General features: G+C 36.4%; 1 protein-coding gene across 1 annotated transcript in view; it reads right to left on the minus strand.

Annotated features, from left to right (window-relative positions):
• Positions 1-229: 229 nt before the first annotated feature.
• The window catches only part of LOC139134667 (polycystin-1-like protein 2), a 28,687-nt gene continuing 6,216 nt past the window's right edge, over positions 230-22,700 (minus strand). The window contains exons 2-12 of the mRNA XM_070701634.1: positions 22,153-22,198; positions 18,054-18,443; positions 16,902-17,141; positions 15,973-16,034; positions 15,454-15,544; positions 13,459-13,787; positions 11,393-11,486; positions 11,152-11,279; positions 1,116-1,344; positions 817-908; positions 230-585 (exon numbers count right to left, since the gene is read on the minus strand). Coding sequence (XP_070557735.1) covers positions 517-585; positions 817-908; positions 1,116-1,344; positions 11,152-11,279; positions 11,393-11,486; positions 13,459-13,787; positions 15,454-15,544; positions 15,973-16,034; positions 16,902-17,141; positions 18,054-18,443; positions 22,153-22,198 — 1,770 coding nt within the window. The 3' untranslated portion in view covers positions 230-516. The remainder of the gene's footprint in view (positions 586-816; positions 909-1,115; positions 1,345-11,151; positions 11,280-11,392; positions 11,487-13,458; positions 13,788-15,453; positions 15,545-15,972; positions 16,035-16,901; positions 17,142-18,053; positions 18,444-22,152; positions 22,199-22,700) is intronic.

Consider the following 22,700-nt stretch of genomic DNA (forward strand, 5'->3'; position numbering starts at 1 on the left):
ACTAATCTATTCAACAATTGCGTATAGCTCACTTAACTTGCAAAAAAGGACTTCTTAATTGAGAGCCAATTTAAATAAACAAGAGTCTTCTTTAAAAAAACTTGTTTAAAAAGAAAACCATGCTGTTTCATTGTAAAAGCAATGTTTCCATATTGTTTGTTTGAAAGCTCTCATCGAATTTCTTGTAAACTAATTCCCTCTAAAAGTTTGACGCGGGAATTCCGACTCAACTTTGAATCTCACAACGTATAATAGAAAGATTGAATCATGTTGAGTTCTTGTTCCAAGCTCATTTTGATTCCCATCGCCTGTCATTGTCTTTTGATTGTAAACCTTGTATAAATTTCTTTGTCCTCTGTCACAGTCGATGTCTGTCAACGTCTTTATCTTGTCAACCCTTTTCCCGTGTCTATCACATGTGGCTGACTTCGCTTCGATTACCTTCTTCCTCTACTTGTATGCCTAAATCTGCTATAGTCGGTTACATACCTTCTTGGTATCTGAAATCTGAGCAGTTCAAACGCTGAACACGGTCAGGTGATTGCACAAACACACAGTAGATGTCATATTAGACGTCGACGAGACCTTTGAAAGGGAAATAATTGCGATGATAACAATAGCTCCTGCAAACTAAAACGTTACGTTAATGCGTACAGATAGATTGACATCTGAATTAGCTGCGCTCACATTTGTCGTGGCAACAAATTTAAAGTACAAAATAATAATTTGACACGTAACCCTAAGCAGACCAGGATGACTATGTTAATCAATCAAAGGAATGAGTTTCCATAGGCTTTCTAAGTTATAGTGGCATACCTTGCAACCTTGTCCATCCCATGCATTTGTATTCGTGTCCAGAAAGGTACACCTGGTTTGCTTCATGGCCATGGAGAATTGCACTTCCTGTTCTATAAAAACAGTTATGGAAACATGTATCAGACACAAAGTAAAAGACGGATTAACATAGTAACAAAATACAGGCTATTCGCTACAAATGCAGTGCTATGTTATAAAAACAGTGACAAAAAGTTTATGGTACTCCATCAATTAATTAAGTGAAAGTGAAATGTAAATTGAATTATGCAACAAATGAAGTTGATACGCATGCAACTTACTCTCGGGAATTGAAAATGTCAGATGATATTTTCCGAGCATGCTGAAGTAGTTTTCAGGAATGAAGATGCTCGAATGATCTCCGTGAAAGTTGACATCCACAGCAAACGCGTATCCTTGGTATTTGGCCGCATACACGACCTCGTCATTAGAAATGTACGCTGAAGCATTCCCGTACATCCTTTTCGAGTTTTCTAGCACAATGATAGTTGCATGTAACAACTGTGATATCTGCAAAGGGATTTCAATTGTAAAAACTTGACCATTTTATGCAAATTGAGTAATAGCAGAACCTACTCTTTATTTGTGTATTACGTAACCTCCCGCATTACAGGTTTACTATTTATAGAGCTGTAACAGCTCTTGCGTTACCAGCAGAACTTCTATGTACGAAATGTCAGTGTGCTGTAGAAAATTATTTAACCCACTTGCTCACTTCCTGTATTGACACTACTGAATAAGCCTTGTCCCAGTTCCGTACGCCATTTTGAATAATTAAGAGGTCAAGAGGTCAAGAGGTAAGAACCATAACAAAGATTGCGCAACACGTACGTAGATCTGTGCAGCAGACAGCAAACCCGGAAGCAGAAATTTGCCGCTCTCAAAATTTTTTGCCGATTACAAGGTAAGTGTTCACTGTTTGCATTCTACAGCCAGTCTTACTTGTCAGCTAGCATAGATAACCAGTTGTCGACATGTGACGATGAAATTTTTGATTTTTTTTTTCTGGCGACTGAGCTACGCTATGTGACTGGTACTGGTAGCCTATAAGCCCGAAAGCCGTATGCGTGTATTGCGACTGTGTTTGATAGCCGGCACATCCGTAACCAGTTATGTATCAACAATTGAGTCATTATTTATGGCTTTCTGTGAATTTGTGATTGCTATGAATATCTGAGTGACTCAAATGATGACATGGGCGAAGTCTCGATCTAGCCTCGAGGATATCCGGCTACGGTACAGCAGTGGTAACATTTTTGTCATTTGGTCAACAAAGCTGATTCTTCAAAGTACTATAGCTGGTCAGATAGCTTTGGCATTTTGTTTACATGTTAATAGATTTTCTAAAATAATTTTGAGATTCGGAGTTGTGTATTTTCATGATTATTGTTGTTATTTATGGTCAAAAAGAGATTTATTAAAAATTCCTGGGGAAACTTTTGCTAGTTTTGGTCAATAAAAGTCACATAATAAAAGTCACATATTTTTTCTGTTTGATCGTCAATTGTTTGACTGACTGACTGACTGATCGATTCATCGATTTTTTCATTAGAGTGTGTGCTGTTCCTTTTGTTCCCACTAAATCCATTTGCAGAGATAGGATTTGATAACTGTATTTTCTAGATAACAATGTGTTTTCATATTATGGTGAAACTAACTGTGAACTAATGATGCAATAAAACTTATTGGATTAAGAGCCATAGACATATTTTATATGTGGTGTATAAAATTATGAAATGTTGTGTCACATGGTTAAGTTGTCAATTAATATTTTTTTCATAGAGAAACATGGCAAGTCAAAGCACAGAGACCTATGATGCGTTTACTAGATTTGGTGTGCCACAATTGAAGGACTTCCTGAGGAAAAGGGATCTTCCTGTGTCTGGGAGGAAAGCAGAGCTTGTTGCATTGGCATATGCTGCATCACTTCTGAAAATTCCCCTGGTAAAGACAGCAAGTGAACGACAAGCTGAGAGACAAAAGCAGTATGAAGCCACTTTAAATGTTGATGATCAGCAGTTGCCAGATCCCCTTCTGGATTTAAAGTCAGGATGGGAAGATGAAAGTGTGGGCATGTCAAAGTGGCCTCCTACAATGATTGCAGATATTCAAACTTACTTGCAGAAGCATGAAACTAATTTAACATGTGCAAGCCTCTCTAAGCGGTTATTAAAAGACTACAAAGAGGGCAAAGCATTTAGTTATTTTTCTTCATTGTTTCTGTTTGAAATACTGTATCATAAGGTCACTGATGACAGCCCATACTGTTGTTTGAAGTCGATGCATTCCATCACAAAGAATCCGTGATGAACCCCACACCCTGTGGGTGATAATAGATAAAGAAAGTGGAGAAATCAAAAGTTCATATACTGTTCTTGTATAGCTGGGTAAGTTTTAACTAATTCATCTCACAATTAGAATGTCTGCAAAATTATGTTATGGGTTTTTCACTACCCATAAATATATATAATAGATAAAGAAAGTGGAGAAATCAAAAGTTCATATACTGTTCTTGTATAGCTGGGTAAGTTTTAACTAATTCATCTCACAATTAGAATGTCTGCAAAATTATGTTATGGGTTTTTCACTATTGTAATTTTTTGTGCATGGGTTACAGTTAAGTGAGTTTCATGCTGATTCTCTGAGCATGTCGAACTGCTCTGCTGCAGTGTAACATTTAGTTTCTCAACACAACCTGTAAAACCTGCATGGTCAGTGTTGTAATGTGAGTTTGAATTTGCAAATTCAGTTGTCAGTAACAACAGTGCATATATTGATCATATATAGATTTTACTGTTTAGCCAGACACCAGGCATTTAGTCATACTTTAGAGATTAAAAAAATGTGTATAGCATACATGAAACAAAAAATCTCACGAAAAATATAAGTAACAGCCATATCATGTTCATAAGTATCTTTTAAATATCCTGACACAATTGTTGTTTTGTTCATCACTGGTGATTGAAACTAAATAAAATTATTGCAAACAAGAACCAAACAACCATATAATCCTAATATCCCCTTTTCACAGGCTTGGTAGATCATGCAATCACATAACAGCTGTATTTTTTAAAAGTTGACTTCTCCTGGAAGTATGGTTTTGTTTAAATCAAAAAAACATATCTACCTTGCACATGGAAAGCAGCTGGCAAATCACTTATAGTACAACCAACGAATATGCAAATGAAATGGAAATCTCCTCATGCTGAGAATAATGGTAAGTTCATTGAATATATATATATATATATATATATATATATATATATGTGTGTGTGTGTGTGTGTGTGTGTGTGTGTGTGTGTGTGTGTGTACATGTATGTATGTATGTATATATGTATATATATGTAAATACATACATATACATACATACATACATATATACATACATTTACACACATACACACACACACACACACACACACACACATATATATATATTATATATATATATATATGTGTGTGTCTGTGTGTCTGTGTGTGTGTGTACATAGATATCATTGTTGGAAATTACAGCACTCAATATACATACATACATACATACATACATACATACATACATACATACATGCATACATTTGTATATTATATATGTATGTATGTGTGTATATGTATGTATACACACATACTGTGTAGACAGAGAGAGAGAGAGAGAGAGAGAGAGAGAGAGAGAGAGAGTTGTACATATAGAGGCGAAGCTGCTTAGTCAATGTAATCTTCATATATTGATTTACATGTTTCTGGGACTCTTTTGAATGATGTCGCAAAGTTAATACTCTCCTTGGAGAGTCCTTGAGTTTGTTCAAATCTCAAGACTTTCTGAAAAATCCAGGAAGAAATGATTATGATCATGGAAAGTTTTAGAAAATGAATTGATCCAAGGAAGACATTAATTTCTACTGTTACTGTTATTTGTATGTAAGTGATGAAGTGTGATTGCCATGAAAATATTTTGCAACACTGTAAAGGTAATATATAGAAGATTTAAAATGTTTACTGCTCATGGAATTCCTATGAAAAATTAGAATTTTGATCTAAAATACTCTAAGCAGAAACTTATTGCAAGTTCTGGAAATTGAGTGATATTAGATATTTGAACCCTGATCAAATTTTTCCTCATACAGTAAAGCAATTGCAGGAAGAAGTACACATAATTAATAGCATAAACTTTATTTACATATTTTCCAACAGATCATAACAAGGTCATCAACCCAACAGAAAGGACAGAGTTTATGCCTCATAAGAGAAATAAGAGCAAAGGAATGACATTCACTGAGTTTCTTGAGAGAGCAGAAGAGTTGTCACCTTTATCAGTCATATTTGCAGAACATTCTCCACAGCGAAATACAGCATTTGACAGTCCATCTAAAACCTCTCAGGTTTTTCCAGCTCCTATTCCACCAGCAATTAGTGTTGTTTTTTCACAGTCAAATATTGAGAGTGTGGCAGATTTTCCAAAGTACACAAGTGAGATGGTCACTTGCATAGAACAAAGCACACTAGGACAGAATGACAATGAACTTTGGACTGAACAAAGAAAAGGACGAATTACGGCTTCAAACTTTCATTCAGTTTTCACAAAAGTGAAAACACTTCAAAGTGTTGAAAGCCCTGAGTCTGTTAACACCAAGTCCTTAACATGTAAACTATTAGGATGTGTAGTTCCTAATCCTGAAATTTCAGCTTTGAAATATGGGGGGAGAATGGAACCAATAGCAAAGGAAGAGTATCTCAAAATAATGAAAGAAAGAGGACACAAAAATGTAAATCTTTATGATTGTGGGTTGTTCATCGATAAGTCAGATATTTATCTTGGTGCTAGCCCAGATGCCATTGTAAATTGTGATTGTTGTGGAACTGGATTGTTTGAATGTAAATGTCCATTGTCCATTTCTCATGCATCACCAAGTGCTGAAAATTCACAGTATCTTGTAATTTCAGATGGTATTACAAAACTTAAACGCAGCCACGCTTACTATACCCAGGTACAGGGCCAGATGGCCATTACACAAAAACAGTGGTGTGACTTTTTTGTGTATTCATCATACGGATTTCACTTTGAGAGAATTGATTTTGACAGTTCATACTGGAAATCTGCCAAGAGTAATTTGAGATATTTTTATGACCATTACATGCTACCTGAATTAAAGTCTCATTCATGCAAGTGGTCAAACTAAAACACACATTTCAATACAGTCAGAGAAGCTAGTTGACAACACCCTAGTCCTTTAAAGGGTCAGTGACTAATAGACTTTTGATAATTTTTTACTGTTTGATTTTAATATAGATTATTGTTCTACTCTACAAAGCATGTTGAGATATACAGTATTCAGCTTGTCAACTATGCCTGTACATGTTTAGACTGCATTATAAATTTTGTTGTTGACAAGTGAATTCAAATGTAAGGGACCTTTCAGTTTTTATAGCCACGGGGGTGGGGGCGCTGCAAAATCTTGTCGCCGGTCAAAAAATTACAGAACCCCCTGCATTTTTCGTGAAAAAAGATTACCACCCTTTGTCAGATGAAAACATTTGATCACCCCCACGGCTGGAAAATAACCAAAACCCATATGTCAAATTTACCCGCACGGTTTGGATTTGAACTCTGGTTCGTGGCGCACTTTATTTATGTAGCAGAGATGCTAGTGCACAAACTTCTCAGTCACGTCCATGCAAACGTCTGTTAATTAGGACAACTGTAAGGCAATTTTTAACTTCATTTCCATAGAGAACTTATGGGGTCATGGGCCATTACATAAAGTCAATTTATTGTAGTGGGCGGTGGCCAGCCGGTAAAGAAGGTTGATCATGGCCATTGCATGCAGTAAACCTAATTGGAGTCGGCCACTAAAGGCGTCTGCCCATAAAGAGGGTCATGGGCTATTACATAAAAGTCAATTTATTATAGTGGGCCGCCCGCCGGTAAAGAGGGTCAATCATGGCCACGGCATAAAGTGAACTTTATTGTAGGTATTATGTTTTTGAAAATGTGGTGACCCCCCTTTCCTACCAGTTAAAAAGCGATGACACCCCCCCCCCTTCGCAGATTCCAAAATTACGATGACCCCCTGTAATTTGCCGGCCCCCCTCCGGCAGTAAATACTGAAGGGTCCCTAAACAGTAACAATGTATTTTGTGTGTATAGACACTGTGTTCATATTGACAGTCTAGATTATATTGTGAAGACAAACTGGAATAGCCTTCACAGGGTCAATGGGTGTAACAGTCTATCACCTCAGAAGTGTTTATGTTTTACATATCAACCAGCGGAAGTTGAATACAACAAAAGATATCAAATAATGCCTCATTAATAGTTCAATTAAAATGTGCAATGTGTTTACGACTGTAGTGTTGATTACATTTAATGAATTGATTTGCATGGAACATCAGACAATGGTGCCAATATTTGTTAAATTGAAAACATTTATTTAAATTAATCATTTCACTGTGTTATATATTGACATAGAAATCAGCTGTGCTGATTAAAAATTACCAAAGACACTACAATATCATTATACTTCACTATCTGTACATAATAAATATGTGTTGTAACTTGTATATATTGACATAGTCAGCTGGGCTGATTATGTAAATACCACACACTAAAATATCATTATAATTTATTATCTTTACAGAATAAATATTAGTGTTGTATATATATTATTGACATTGTAATCAGCTAGGCTGATTATAATAAATACCATAGAAATACTATCATTATGATTACTTATCTTAACAGAATAAATAATATATTGGACGAAGTCCATTTAAATTCACAAGAAATTTGTGGTGTTTGATAAATTAATTGAAAACTTACACATCAAGTAAAACAAAAAAAATTACCTGACAAGAGCTGGCAAGAGATTGCAAAGTGCTGCACATACAGTAATCACATCATCAATCACTGGTATCATATTTATTGGGTAAACATTCTGTAAAATTCTGAAATCCTTGAAACGATTAATTGCTCCTTCAACATGGATTCTGAGATTTGCAATTTTTTTTGTTAATTTGACATCACCCTCAGTGTGTTGTTCTTTACCTCTGAGACCAGGAGGAACTACCAACTGGGCCTGTTTCAAAAGAAAGTCTCCAGTCAAACTGAAACCTTTGTCTGCCAAATGCTGGTCTCCAGGTTCAACTAAATCAAGAAAGCCTGAGTTGCGGACAATATGGTCATCTGAAGCTCGCCCTCCCCATGTTTCAGATATGAAACTTATTAAACCTCTTGGAGTGCAAGCTACAAGTACTTTAGCTGTATTATGTTTTTTGTAATCAGACCAGGTTTGTGCCTGCAACTTAAGATCTCTGGGACGTTCAATAAAAATTTCTGTGCAATCCAAAATGCTCACAAGTCTAGGAAAGTGACGCTGGAAGCATCTAGGTAGATTTGGCAGAATATACTCTTTAGGAGGATATGATATCAGTGGTCGCAGCTCAGTGGAAAGAACCCTAATCCATGTATTAAAAATACGACTTACATGGTTAATGGATATTTGAAATCTATCACTCAAATCGCCATTCAAAAGACAAAGCCTAAGTTTCATGAGAACAAGGAGCATCTCATCTTTTCTGCTTAGCTTTCGTTTTGGTCCAAATTTCTTTGGTGACTGTAAAAATTTCCTTGGTACTTTAGTTGAAACAATACCCTTCTTCCCATACCAATACCTCATTTTGTCTACTTTTGGTGCTATAAATTCATAGAGTAAATCAAACATTGCAATACTAGGTAGGTTGGTATAGAATCTCACTTTCTTATCACTTGTTAGAAGTTGTTCACACATTGATTTTTGTCTACATTTCACGTATGACAGATTTGGTTTATCATCCAATTTTGATTGTAACTCGTCAATTTGTTCCAGCAACAATTTTATAGTTTTTGATTTCTTTTCACAACCTTTACATGTGCAACTGGTAACACATTTACACTTAAAAGAGTAACTATGCTCATCATTAACACTGAAGTCAAATGGATGTTCATTATGTATGTACTGTTGTGAGTTGTTATTACTGTTATTATTATCACTGGTCATATTGTCATTATAATCCTCACTATCTGAAGCTTTTAGTCTCTTTGTTGGAACTGAAGCTGGAAACTTCTGAATTTTCCTTCTTGGTGCTTTAAGTTTTGCAGAGTAACCTACTTTCAGGCTTGGGTATGGATTTTCTGTGGTTGGTCTCCCATCAACAAAGTGTTCAGAACAGACTCTGCTGTATTTATCAGGCATCCAATTCTTTTTTGTCTGAAAGTCCATCAGATTCATACGCCTAATCCATTCTTTATGTTTATCAGACTCTCTTTCCTTTGATGGGAATGTGAAAAGTTGAAACGGTGGTGCACAAAAGCAATGACCAACACCATGATGAATCTGATGTCTTTGACAAAACTGCCTTTTCCATGCTCTGATCTTCAAGGTATTGTTTGTGCAACCATACACTGAACAGGAACAGGTTGGCATTCTAAGAGGAAAAAAATGTTGCTAGTTAGTCATTAAAAGTCTCTGTCATCTGAAAAGTACAAAACTGTAACTTGTGATTATTTTTTGGCAATATATCTGTACTATGTATCAGCTTCAAATTCACCAGTATATGTTGACATGCAATACTTAGCTAAAAGAGCAGTCATCACAAACTGAATAGTCTATTTATATGCATAGCCAACTGGTATTATTGACTTAAGAAGTTAACATTGAATTTAACCCTTTTCATGCAATGGTTTGGCCCTATCCCATCGTTTTCAGTGATCAAGTTGGACCATTATACAGGTAAATGGGTGAAAGGGTTAACACTTTCACCCCCAGTTCCCTGTGTACAGGTCCAACCTTACCACAGAAAACAATGGATTTGGGAAAAACCATAGTGGTGAAAGGGTTAAGTCAGTTTTTAACAGAAACATTGCTTGCTATACACAAACGTTCAGGCAAACTGGATTAGCAGACACTAGACTGGATTACTGGATTACCAACTTTTGGCTGATATTTATATTTTCCCCAATTTGCATGTTTTGGAACAATCATCTTCATTTGAACAAAGCCATATCTATACATACCATACTACATCTACACACCAATAATTCTTCACAAGAGTATGTTTAACTAGAAAATTATTCTAAACTAACAACTCTGGGTAATCTTTCAATTGCAAAATTTAGAGAAGTAACAACTTACCTGTAACAAGTTGCAGCTAGCTTGCCTGAAGATAGCTATGAAACTAACTTTCTGGTCCAAATCCTGCAAATGTGAGATATAAAAAGGTAAGAAAAACTATATTGCACATAACCAAACATTTGTGCAACAAAATGAAGATCATTTGCGGTAAATGTTTGACATCACATATGAACAATCATGCAAAACTTGCATACATAAACGAATTTCAATGATGGAGCTACACTTGTTCAAGTTTATGGATTGAAAAAAAAGAACCATTATAACTAAAATTTCAATAACTGACATAGTTTCCCAAGATTTTGTTTCCGTGTTGCGTACATATTGCGGGACATATATACATCTGCAACCTTACTAAATGTTGGTTCGGCTGTACCGTAGCCATATCCAGCGGCTTATAGGCTACCAGTCACATAGCGTAGCTCAGTCGCCAGAAAAAAAAATCAAAAATTTCATCGTCACACGTCGACAACTGGTTATCTATGCTAGCTGACAAGTAAGACTGGCTGTAGAATGCAAACAGTGAACACTTACCTTGTAATCGGCAAAAAATTTTGAGAGCGGCAAATTTCTGCTTCCGGGTTTGCTGTCTGCTGCACAGATCTACGTACGTGTTGCGCAATCTTTGTTATGGTTCTTACCTCTTGACCTCTTGACCTCTTAATTATTCAAAATGGCGTACGGAACTGGGACAAGGCTTATTGAGAGATGCTTTTTGGACAACAGTATTTGATAAGGTTAATGTACATTTTACTGTTACTTTATTTAACTTAGACGATATTCGGTTTGTTTCTTGTATTTTACATGATAACAACCACAACTTTCAACAACGACAAGAATACGAAATATTCCAAGAACGTGCCTTTGATTTTAAAAGTGCGTGCTTGGATGATTGATAAGCGTCCGATCAGGTAAATCAAATACATCGCAAATGATTACTTATTAACTTTTGATGTAAACGAGCTTCAGATGTTTTAGCTTCTTCAGCTGAAAGAATGATCTCAAGTGTAATTACCTCTGTATTTATTCTTTCTTTCTTTGGTATTTGTATGAGTTTATTTGTGTGTTGTAACTCTTCACTTTCTTGGGGAGGAATAAAGAAACAACAACAACAACAACAACAACAACAACAACAACAACTCACTCACTCACTTACGTTAAAACTTGAACCAAAGTAAGTGCTATTGTCTTCTTTACGATATAAGCTTTCCATCAACGTACGCATTTCAGATCCTGGAGGTACAGTGGCAAAAGTAATCTTGATGTCCTCTTTTGTATTCTTCACTATGGAGACAAAGGTGAACGATTTTCTTTCATACGTCATCCAATTACAAATAAATATCGGCTTTTCTCGCTGAAAACATAGAAAGCTCGGAATTACATCTGCTGCTTCTTACCTTCAAGTTCGTCACCAACTCTGTCCGTAAAGGACAATGCAAGCACGTCATTTACCATAACGTAACCATTGCCCATTCTCTTCAAACGTTTCACCTAGGTAAGACATTAAATACATAGGTTAATGTCTACTAATCATGAGATACGGCCAGACGTAGATAACAGCGTTTCAGCCGGTTGTTGTTTCTGTATACATAAGGGGTGAGATGTGTACTTGAATACACATGTTTTCCATTCCCCTTTTTCAGTGAGGGTTTGGAGTTATACATGTACATCCAATTTGTTGTACATTTTTTGAGTTGTATAGCTGAGGAATACTAAAACTGAATATTTTGCCTATATCTCTGATATTTTCATTAGTATTTTGCTTACCAAAATATCTGCGTCTTTCCATCTTTCAAGACTAGTAAAACCGCGGAGGGAATATACCTATTGTTCAGTTGTTTTTGCTGATGACAATCGATGTACTGTTGAATACCGTAAGGAAAAATGTTTTTGATTTCAATCGGTAAAATTCCCCTTACGACGCTACGACAACACTTTGATAAATCACAGGTTCAGTTAACCTCTGTATACTTTGCTCTGTTTAAAGAGTCTAACATTTGTCGAACTTTTGGAGACGGGATTGAATAAAGGTACGTCCGCAATATTTGCCCAAATGACTGTCTTTTCCATCAGATTTACGAAAAACTACTATTTATTTTATCATTGTATATATGACTGGGGAACATATTCAGATGCAGATGTGAGTTTCCATGCAATTGGTAGGTCACTGTAGCAAGACACTAAAGGCATGGTAAGTTATTCTTGAACGTTGTTGAGTAACAAATCCAACCACTTTAAACCGGGGTATTGATTTATGTCGAAAGAAAGAGATTCACATGTTTTTGTACAGTTATTGAGGATGCCTTTTCTATTCGATCATTTCCGATGTTCTCTTCGCGCACGTAACCTTAGGTGGGCAATGCTGACTGAAGACCACGGTTTGCTTTAACCTTAGGGCCTGGATAGAATTAATTTAGAGAGGCTGATCCAGTTTAGAGGATGTCACTTTTTCCATGTAACAGCTTTTTGGAGAGCCATTTTAAATAGTGGATACATCATGGGCAGGGTAAGCTATGTTTGCAAAGATATATGGACTCTTTACCACATATTGCACAAAACCCAAATTTCGCATAAAAATACGATATGAATGACGATGAAAAGACATATTTTGTAAATAAAAAGAGAAAGCGCTGAATCATGCTCCACCATACAGCAATTACTGAAAAAAAAACAACTAAATAATGAAGTTCTGGATCCGATAAGGTGTCTGTCAATGATACATCAATTAGTTAACAAAAAACAAACAAACAAGCAAACAAGGAAGTGTTGAATACGTCTCTATCACTGGTTCTAAAATTAATATAAAAAAGTGTAGAATTAGTCTCTATCACTTATACTACTACAAGAGACAGAACCACAACCGACACTCTCATCGCCCTAAGTAACATTCAATATTACTGCTGCCACTATCATTATTTTCATCAACATCCTATAAATCATCACAATCCTCCGTCTTTCCCTCTTCCTTCTTCAGCTCTGCTTCCTCTCCCTTCTCCTTTAATCATCATCATGACCAAGGCCATCATCACGGTCATCATCATCATCATCATCATCATCATCATCATCATCATCATCATCATAACATTCACAATAACCAACATCACCACGACCATGACCATCATTATTAGGGCGGGTATTATATGGCAATTCGGCATTTCTATTGGGAATGCAGAAACAGTCTACCAGGCTTCAAATTAAAATGCAAATAGTTTGGCATTGGGAAGGGTCACCGATATCAACGAGGTAGAGAGGATCAGCATACGTGCAAGAAATCAGGGTAGAGTCCTTATTTTTCATACTTTCACTTTTTCGAAAAGCGCCAATGCTCTGCCCTGGTTGAAAAAGTTATAATGTGTCTTGGTAAGTTCCTTTCTTAGCTAAGTCTCCACTTTGTCATACTGCCAGATTATAAAAAATAGTTGATAAAATTATTTTGATAGGTAATGAAATTAAACGATCTTACTATCCTATTCAATGTCCCGTTCCTATTTGTCTGATCGACGACAAGTTTATCTGCTGCTGGTACGCTACATCCGTTACCATCTCCCATTGCTATAGTGGTGTTCGTGAGGTGATCTATTGAGTCACTTTCCAAATTTAATCCTATCGATGTCTTGTCCAATACGATTGGTCCACTGCCAGGCTGTGTGTTGGGTAGAATATACTTCGCGAGGTTATCTGCTGCACGAAGCACAGATGCGGTTACCAGATCCCTCCCGTCGTTGCTGTTTTCATGTGTGACTGACGCAAGCTGTACTGCTGTGATATCCTCATCAATTGCTGTTAAAATATCTGTAAGAAATACGAGTAGCTCAAAAATCAGATTACTTTCTGTAAATAGGTCAAAGATTTCCGTTTACAACATAACATTTTAGGTAGATAAAGGTAGAATAAAAATTGCACATAATATGTTAATAACCGCTAGGTGATAAGTTACATTTTTAGTAAGAACTTCACATGACGGTTTCATAAGTTATATCAACAATAGATAGTTACACAAACAAATTTTACGTATTACAACTTAAAAGTGCGAGGAGAGAACACGATGAAACGAAGAAGACACTGTACTGTCGAAATTGTAGAAATCAAGCTTCAATACTTGAAGACACATTGGTATCATAGTGACTCCTTTATAACCATTGTAAAATACTATTGTTTAGTTGAACCTTTGAACAGTCCAGGATCGAAAAAAGTGGTAAGGCCCAGTAATTCATAAAGAGCGTCCGTATTCTTAGTTAGGCTGTATCTGTCTGACGACAGAAGAGTTGCACTTTTTGTTTTGTTTTGGATTTGCTGCTTTTGGGTGACTGAAGTTCCTTCGAATACTAGTTTTCTGAGCTGCACAATGCACACATTCCTCGGGACTAGTATTATTACTAAAATCATTAGTAAAGAGCGAACGTCTTCTGCTTCTGAAACCAAATAAGAAATGTCAGTAATTTTTATCCTATATTGCTACTTTTCTCAAGTAATTTTTTTATAAAGAATTCTTCGAAAGTCTTCCTCGACATTTGTCCATACCCTGATCAGATTACGGTGATGAAATGCTATACCTGCTATTAATTGTGTATGTAAAAGTTTTCAAATATTTGCCATCGTTATACTGCCGTCAACGTCCTGTCTAATTTGATTTATCATTTTGCACATATTAAAGTTAAAAGGATCAGACATAGCATTGAAATCGTGCATAGGTCACATAGGAAGGTCTAAAGACATTTCCACTGTGGTCCAAGGTGAAAATAGGCTTACAAACAAATAACAGCAAACGCAACACGTAGTAATAGTTCAGAAAATGGAAAAATCAGTTGAAAGTGACAAAAGCTGCTATCGAAAATCACATTAATATCAAATTCTAGATATGGAATTGCTCTTATGTCTATAAATTGCAGATGTCTTAATAAATTAAATTGCAAATGTCATTATTTGATACAGACAACAATTACTCGCACAGGCACTCCCAATACGTGGTTGATAATACTTGTATATAAAACCGTCCGAAGATACATTAACACAAACCTTACAGTCAATGGCTTTAAAGTAAGAAAACGAGATTTTGAAGACTAAGACAACTTGTTTTCCTCAAGGGTCTATGCATAGAAGAACTTAGTGTTTAATGTACCGGGCTACGGTGTGTAAAAGTTTGGTTCTTTTTTAGATTTTCATAAATGATGGTCTATTATGGGATTTGATTATTATGAAGTTTCAGTCATTCACACTACATGTCACCTAAAAATAACGTCATTTTGCTTGTTTTACCGTGTTTCCCTTGTTACCATTCTGAGAATGAATTGTTCGACGTAAGGATAGGTGAAACAATGTACGAGTACGGCATGGAATCTGCAGAACCTGCTTGGCTGTATTTCACGCGGGCCTTTAGGCTGTTCATTATCTAATGTCTGTATCAAGGAGAAAGACGTTGTCATAGTATGATCTATTACGTTCACAATTACTTGATTACCTTCGGCCAGGGCTTGGCTTTCTTCATGAGAGACATTCCAACTGTCCAGACCAGTTATAATCTCTGATAACTTATTAAAGCTTTCAATAATCTGTTACATATAAACAAGGACATGTAAAATTGACTTTGATCCACTATCGAGGGTACGTCAATAATCCCACGTAACGATTGCATTCGTATCGATGCTTAATTGTCATTTTACAAAATGAAATAATGCATTTAAAAAATTATTAAATGCAAAGTTGCTTATGATCGATACCGGAACAGCTTCCCAAATCATACACCATATAAATATAATGAAATTCACAGTTAAACGTCCTGATTGTCTTTATTTTTTATCATTCTTGTGAGAAGTTTATTTTTTAGAAATGCTGATAGAATCGACTCAAATTTGCCAAAGAGTCTTGCAGCACAAATTATCTTTTTGTTGTGAAACAAATATTGTAGTGGTACAGTACTCATTGATATTCCCTACCATCACAAAAAATGTATTAAAGTATTTAATATTTTCATACTTACATGGCTGATTGATAACTCCTGCTGTATTCCCTCTGGATTAGCTATAATAGGTCTGACAATGGCTGTGTTTATTTGCCGACGCAATTCAAAGAATATACAAGAGAAAGTTAAGTATGAAAATTTCTATCAGTCAACGTAGTTTTTCCTAATTCTAATTACACTTATTAATTTAAAAATGTTCCAAGGATAGTGATCCTTTTGGAGTAGATGTGGTATTATAGTGCGTACAGCAAGTTAATCTGACAGCCAAAGCAACCCATTGTCTTTAAAAGCGTCCCTTTATAGTATAGGTATTATGAACTTCTATTTATACATCCAAGTTGAAGTATTGGATAGCGGCAATCAGTACGACTTCTAAAGTTTCCTCTGACTTTCTGGCTTGGAAAGCCTTGCATTATATTGTAAATTGGAATCCGGCAACATTTTGGCCAAATTGGCTATATCTTTACTTGTTATCGGTGCGTAAAAATGGTAACCTGACCCCGAACGCGTGGGCATCAATTCCATTCCCTTCAAAATACTTGTGTAGAAAATGGCGACCGTTCCCCCTTTGTAATTTTAGTTATGTCCGTAAAAGGATGGAAGGTCGCTATTGCCTTCGAACTCTGTTACTTTTCACTGTTACTTGACCAACCCGAGCAATACTGTCTTCTTGTAAAATTATACTTTTGTTTCATGCATTTAGTCTTGACTAACGTTTTGTCACTAATGAAATAATTTCTGCACCATTTCATTTTCAAAGCTAACGGCCAGGTCAGTCCAATTGAATTACATGTTATGATATTCTGTAATGAAGCAATTATATACGGCATTACGTTTTCAAGGGCATGCTTATTATCATGTAAATATAAATGGCTCCAGGTTCTGTCCTTCTCTTTATGATATTCGTATACTCTGCACACCTTCTAAAACATAGTGTTATTTCTTACCTTTTACTGTCACGGAAAATGAACACGAAGCCACTTTGCCCGAGGGGTAAAATGCCTCATACATAACAGCTGTAACGCCGATGGAAAAGTTGCTTCCAGGTTCATGGCTTCCTTGTACGCGCACGATTCCAGAGTTATCAGTGACTGTAGCGTTAGGAAACGGCCATGTCACATGAACAGATGGTTTGTCAAACGTTGTTGTTACGTCAATGTCTGGTGTACACTTTATAGTTGTATTTTCTGTTCAAACGACAAAGCGAAACCACCTTGTTGGAGAGAATATGTATGATCAGTACACTGGCTTCGTTGCCAATGGCTACAAGAATTTCCTATAATTCAATGTTTGACAAGACGGTACAGCATTTTTATAAGCAAAACTGGGGACAGGTGTATTCACCTTAGAGAATCTATAAGTGTGACCATTTCAAAAAAATGTCATCAGCAATTTGGAGGCGGTTATCGTGAAAGTAAAGGTTCATTAGTACATTTTCCATCAATGTCGCCTCCCAGAGAGTTGGAAATAATCTTAGAATTTGTTTTGGAAAAAGTTCATAAAAATAGCAGTTAAACAAAGATCAAAAATCAGAACGCAAACTTTGAGTCGAGCAAATTCATGATAAAGATGATATGAAATAATATCATGCAAATCCTGAGGTACAGTCACTGACAAGTCACTACGGAACTACATGCCAGTGATATCTAGTGTACATTCAAGTTTCACTTGAAAAATTCTCTCGATAACTTCTTCTTTTCTCACCTACCATGAATACAGTAATTTGGAGAAGTTTGACGTGTCGTTCATATTTCTGCAATGCGGTTCAACAAATAATATTTACCAAACTCAGAAAGTTTAAAAGCTAATTAATGATAAACTCATTTTAAGTCCTATAATGGTTTTTGTGAAATTCAGTGACCTTTTCTCAGATTCATCTAGGAAGACAAAAAACGGTATAACTTAAGCCCCCATGTAAGGTTAACATGACTTCAATGATACAATCTCGTCTTGTGGAAAGAACTTTAACAAACTTCTTTGTCCGTCCGAGTGTATGTATGTTTACGGTGGTATCTTTCCCTTTTACATGAACATTTCACCGAAATGCTCTCTAAATATATATTTGATACAAATGATCAGAAAAATCGTAATAAACTTACCCGTATATTTTTCACATATATAGGTATAGTCGTCATCACACTGACGTGAATGCCCTGCAAACGTTTGGCCTCCGGCACGTTGTATGAGCGCACAATCGTAACCACCAATGAAGCCATCTCGCCAAAAGTGGACATCAGTTCGCCAAGGTTCTCCATTTGTCCACTTCCAGTTGCCATTCTTGAAGGGTTTATACCCACCTATCCAATGTTGTCCTTTCCCATCAAGGTTATAAAGGTGAGAAGATAAGTTACTGAATTCCTCTTGTGAAGAAAACGCCACAAGCCAATATCCTGATTCTTGACAACTTTTATTGGCAGCTACGAATGACACATTGTCTGAATTGAACTCGTAACATGATCCTCCAAATGTATAGGTGTCATAGGTGCACGCTGTAATGACAAGGTGAATGAAAATTATAGTTACCAGCTATATTGGGCTTTGCAATCAGAAAATACTCCAACGAGTATAATGACCTAAAAAAATTAAAACATTGATATGTTCAATTACGAATGAAATATACTATTGGTCAATCGAAAATAAGAACAAGAATTAGACTTGAATATAGGTTAAGATTAATTATCATCTACCTAGATTCACGTGCCTTTGTAAAGATATGGTGGAAAGCGCCCTCACATTCGTGCATTTTTAGTCCCAATGGTCACCGTCCCGGGGGACTTAAAGATTTGTCATCTCCATGCGTCCGTCCATCCGTTCGTTAATGCAGATATCTCGGAGATGCCTGGAGCTATTTCATTCACACTTGACTCATGGGTGACTCCCTATGTCATGCATATGCACATTGATTCTTTTTTGTACCCAATCCAATGTGGGCACTTGACGGTCATTTTGTTTTTTGTATTTGATGTGGGTGTGTCCGTTCACGCAAATTTCTCAGCGATGCAGGGAGCAATGTCATTCAAACTCGGTACATGGATTACTCCCTATATCATCATATGCGTGTCGTTGTTTTGTGATCAGATCAAAAATGGTAGCGCGGCGGACGCTTTGTTTCCTGTATTTGATGTCCGTCCACAGGGGCTCCAGATCTGTTCATACATATATCGCAGACATGCCTGGGCCAACTCTTTTGAAACTTGGTACAAGGATAATACACTATTGCATTTATATGCACGTCCATTTAATTTGGTGGGGGTGCATATTTAGTGCTAATTTGCATAATTAGTGATTAGAGCTCTGTTTCTGGTGCGACTGGGCAAAATTTGATGGAACTTAGTACAGATGTTGGTCAGACAGGGTTCAAATAGCACACAATGACATATGTCAGTATTGTGTCAATGAATTGCTAATTTGCATATTTTGATCAATGTTTGTAATTGGGTTGTATGTCTTGAAATACTGCAACAAATTTCATGAAACTTGATACAAATCTTCACCACACAGTCCTACTATAGTGTACTTATACAACTCCAGTACATGTGACCTATTGTTCTTGCCATCCATTTATCCATGGAATCACGACTGCAACCTATTGTTCTTATGCAAATTAGTAATTCGTCACACTTTAATTCATATGTAAATAAGTAATGAAATAATGAAAATCATTATCATATCAATAAAAGTGTAGTGATTACTCATTTAATTATGAAAAAAGTATGGACGATTACTAATTTGCATGAGAACAATAGGTCCAGTCGAGATGCCTAAAGCATTCACACATTCAATAACACAATAAAGACAATTTTTCAACTGATATGTTATAACATCACATTTTATAATTCAATTTTAACTTTCTTTGAACCATGCTCAATATAAGCAACATGATTTGTTGATAAAGATCTGTCTTTTTTTTTATTGGGCGTCTTCTTGGGTTGGACCAATCCTGTCTGTTTTGTTATGTTGTTTCGTAGCAACTTAAGAAACTGGTTTACTTACAGCTTCCTCTGATTTAACACTAGATGAAAATGGTAGATGTATTCGACACATGCTTTTGTAGTGCGGTAGACAAACATTTGAGGCGCGTAAACTGTCATCTGATCTGTGACCTGTTTGTTCTTTGATAAGCTGCTCATCGAATCCCTGATGGTACAAAGATGTTGCCACATTCACCTGAAATTATCAAACACAAAACATATGTCACAAATAGCATGGAAATAGGTACAGCCTTTTTATTTAATTCGTTTGTGGAATAGAGGAAAGAAATTCTGTGATATTGCCACACACACAACAAAATATTTTGATCAATGAATTTAATTTTATAACTTTACAGAATTCGTTTTATGATTGTATAAATATCTTAGTAAAAGAATAAATTACCTTGCCAGAATGCCCAGTGTGATGGCCTTCTATACAAGCCATCTCGCACATTTGTTTTACGTAAAGACGCCTACTTTCTGGTAGGAGAACTTGATTACCCCTTGGCAAGGGTCGTCGATAGTACGGTCCTGTCGGCGGTATCATCGCCAAGTTCTTTTTATAAGTTGAACTGCACATCGTGGATTGGATGCACTCTGTAGTAGCGGCTGCTCTTATAGGGCAGTTTGCCCGTGTAAAATCCACTTTGGTTGTTTTTACATGGCCGTCCATGGACCTCTAGGAAGTCTCTAGGGTCATCAGATCAGACAAGTTGACAAGATCCGTCGTGACCAGTTGAAACACGAAAATGGAATTGAAAGCCTGATGCATTCACGAGGCAATCACATGCATCTACAGATTTAATGCCTTCTCCCTAACCAATAGCCAAAACGACGGAGTAAGGCAAGCCATTTTATTTAACCAATTCAGGTCTCGTCATGCCACTTTTTAATAGATCACTCTTGAATGAGTATTACTTTAGTGCCCTGAATGGGATGCGTGAGCTGGAAGGCGGCTGAGCTTTCATGTTAAGAAAGTGTACTTTGAGAGCGATTTGAATTGGGTCAAATAATGACAGCGTCCTTATATTGTTTCTTATGACATCTACATTACGTTTCAAACAACAACAACACAATGGTCATGTTCGTTGAATTTTATTGGTCAACAATAACAACAACAAAGAAAAGAACAACAGCGAATATAAACATAAAAAACAATACAAACTACAATAACAAAATTACTGGGTCCCATATGCCTCACCTAGAACGAAAGCTTTATGCAAGGCATGGAGAGTTCATGTTAGATGTTGATGAATGATTAATACATGGCGATCATTACAAGAGCAGCCTAAACGCTCAGAACATCTTATTAGAGTAGTTAGTTGGCTTGTGCTTCGCCACATCTGAGGCGTCATGCTTTGTTGTCTGCGCTACGTCGCTTCCACGATCATAGCCAAAAATACACGTGCTATGAATCGTTCGCATCAATAATGCTCGGTCCCGGATGCTGGATTCCTCTCGACGGCAAGCACTTTATAAATTATTCAAAATTTGATTTCTCATTTTCCTTACAATTGCGTTTAAGCTAGGGAGGAAACAACTTTTAATGCCACAAACGAAAATGTTGCTATATAATAAGAATAATCCACTTCATGGCTGGGTAGCCTTTACAGTCGATTTGGGAACAGTTCGCTCCATATCCACTTTGCTGTCGCCTATCAAGCTCGTGTTCCACGGACCCAAATCTCGTTTACACCCGCCTTCGCATAAACGGGCTGGGTTATTGCATAATCAGCTTGTTTGGAAAGAGACACTATAAATGTTGGAATTTCAAGTCAGAAAAGCAGCCTGTAGTCATGAAAATAATATTGAAGGTATTACACCACCGCCCTTATCGGCACACTTTATAACATCAAATTACAATTCAGGCGCTCATCTCTCATTTTGGAAGGATAACGATTTCAGAAAATACTACGGAATAAATGTAAAACACTGTATGGGATGATGTGTGTTTTTTTTCAGACACTTTGTAGACACAATTTTTACTCTCTAAATAGGAAAAGTAAAATTGAAACATTTGTCTTGTACGTTCCCCTATACGGGTTAGTATCATTAGATGTAATGGTGTATGTGATTTTCATATACTAGTATGAACATATCCTCACCTTCTGTAATTTACATTTTAGCTAAAGGCTGTTGAAAATAAAGATACGGGGGTATGTAATAGATCTGTAAAATGAGCGTACACCATTTCCCCCCCCCCCAACAATAAACAGTATTAACTTACTTTGCATAGATAGCCTGATCTGTATTGCTAAAAACAGCAATCGTATCTGAAACGAAAAACACAACACATTCTTTTTAAAATGTGTATTGGCAATAAAGTTATACCCTTCTTAACTGCCAAAACACTGCCACGGTTTACATTAAATAGAAATAATTGTCGTCGTATGCGTCACGCTTAAGTTGTACGATATCTTTTCTGTACGTCTGAAGTATGTTATCCAGTGCCGCATATTGAATTCAAATAATGTTTTTGTGATGTTATGTAATTTATGTCAGAGTTTGAAATTACCTACGGTGCAACTGAAAAAGACCTCGGAATTCTTCCAGATAACGACCAGAACTGAAATGTTCTACATTAAAAACCGTTATGAAACATTAGGTTCGAGATTTTATTCATGCGAGGTCACATTCATTTCTCTCAATCCCTTCAGATTATTAAATCGTATCTAAGACTTTAAGTTGTGGACGATGAATTATCTATCTTTTTAAACCATGGCCCGGGACCAAGGTTAGGCACTGCACATTGTTTCTGCGGACCATTGCAAAGAA

Source organism: Ptychodera flava, chromosome 6, assembly GCF_041260155.1.
Source record: "Ptychodera flava strain L36383 chromosome 6, AS_Pfla_20210202, whole genome shotgun sequence".
Lineage (NCBI taxonomy): Eukaryota > Metazoa > Hemichordata > Enteropneusta > Ptychoderidae > Ptychodera > Ptychodera flava.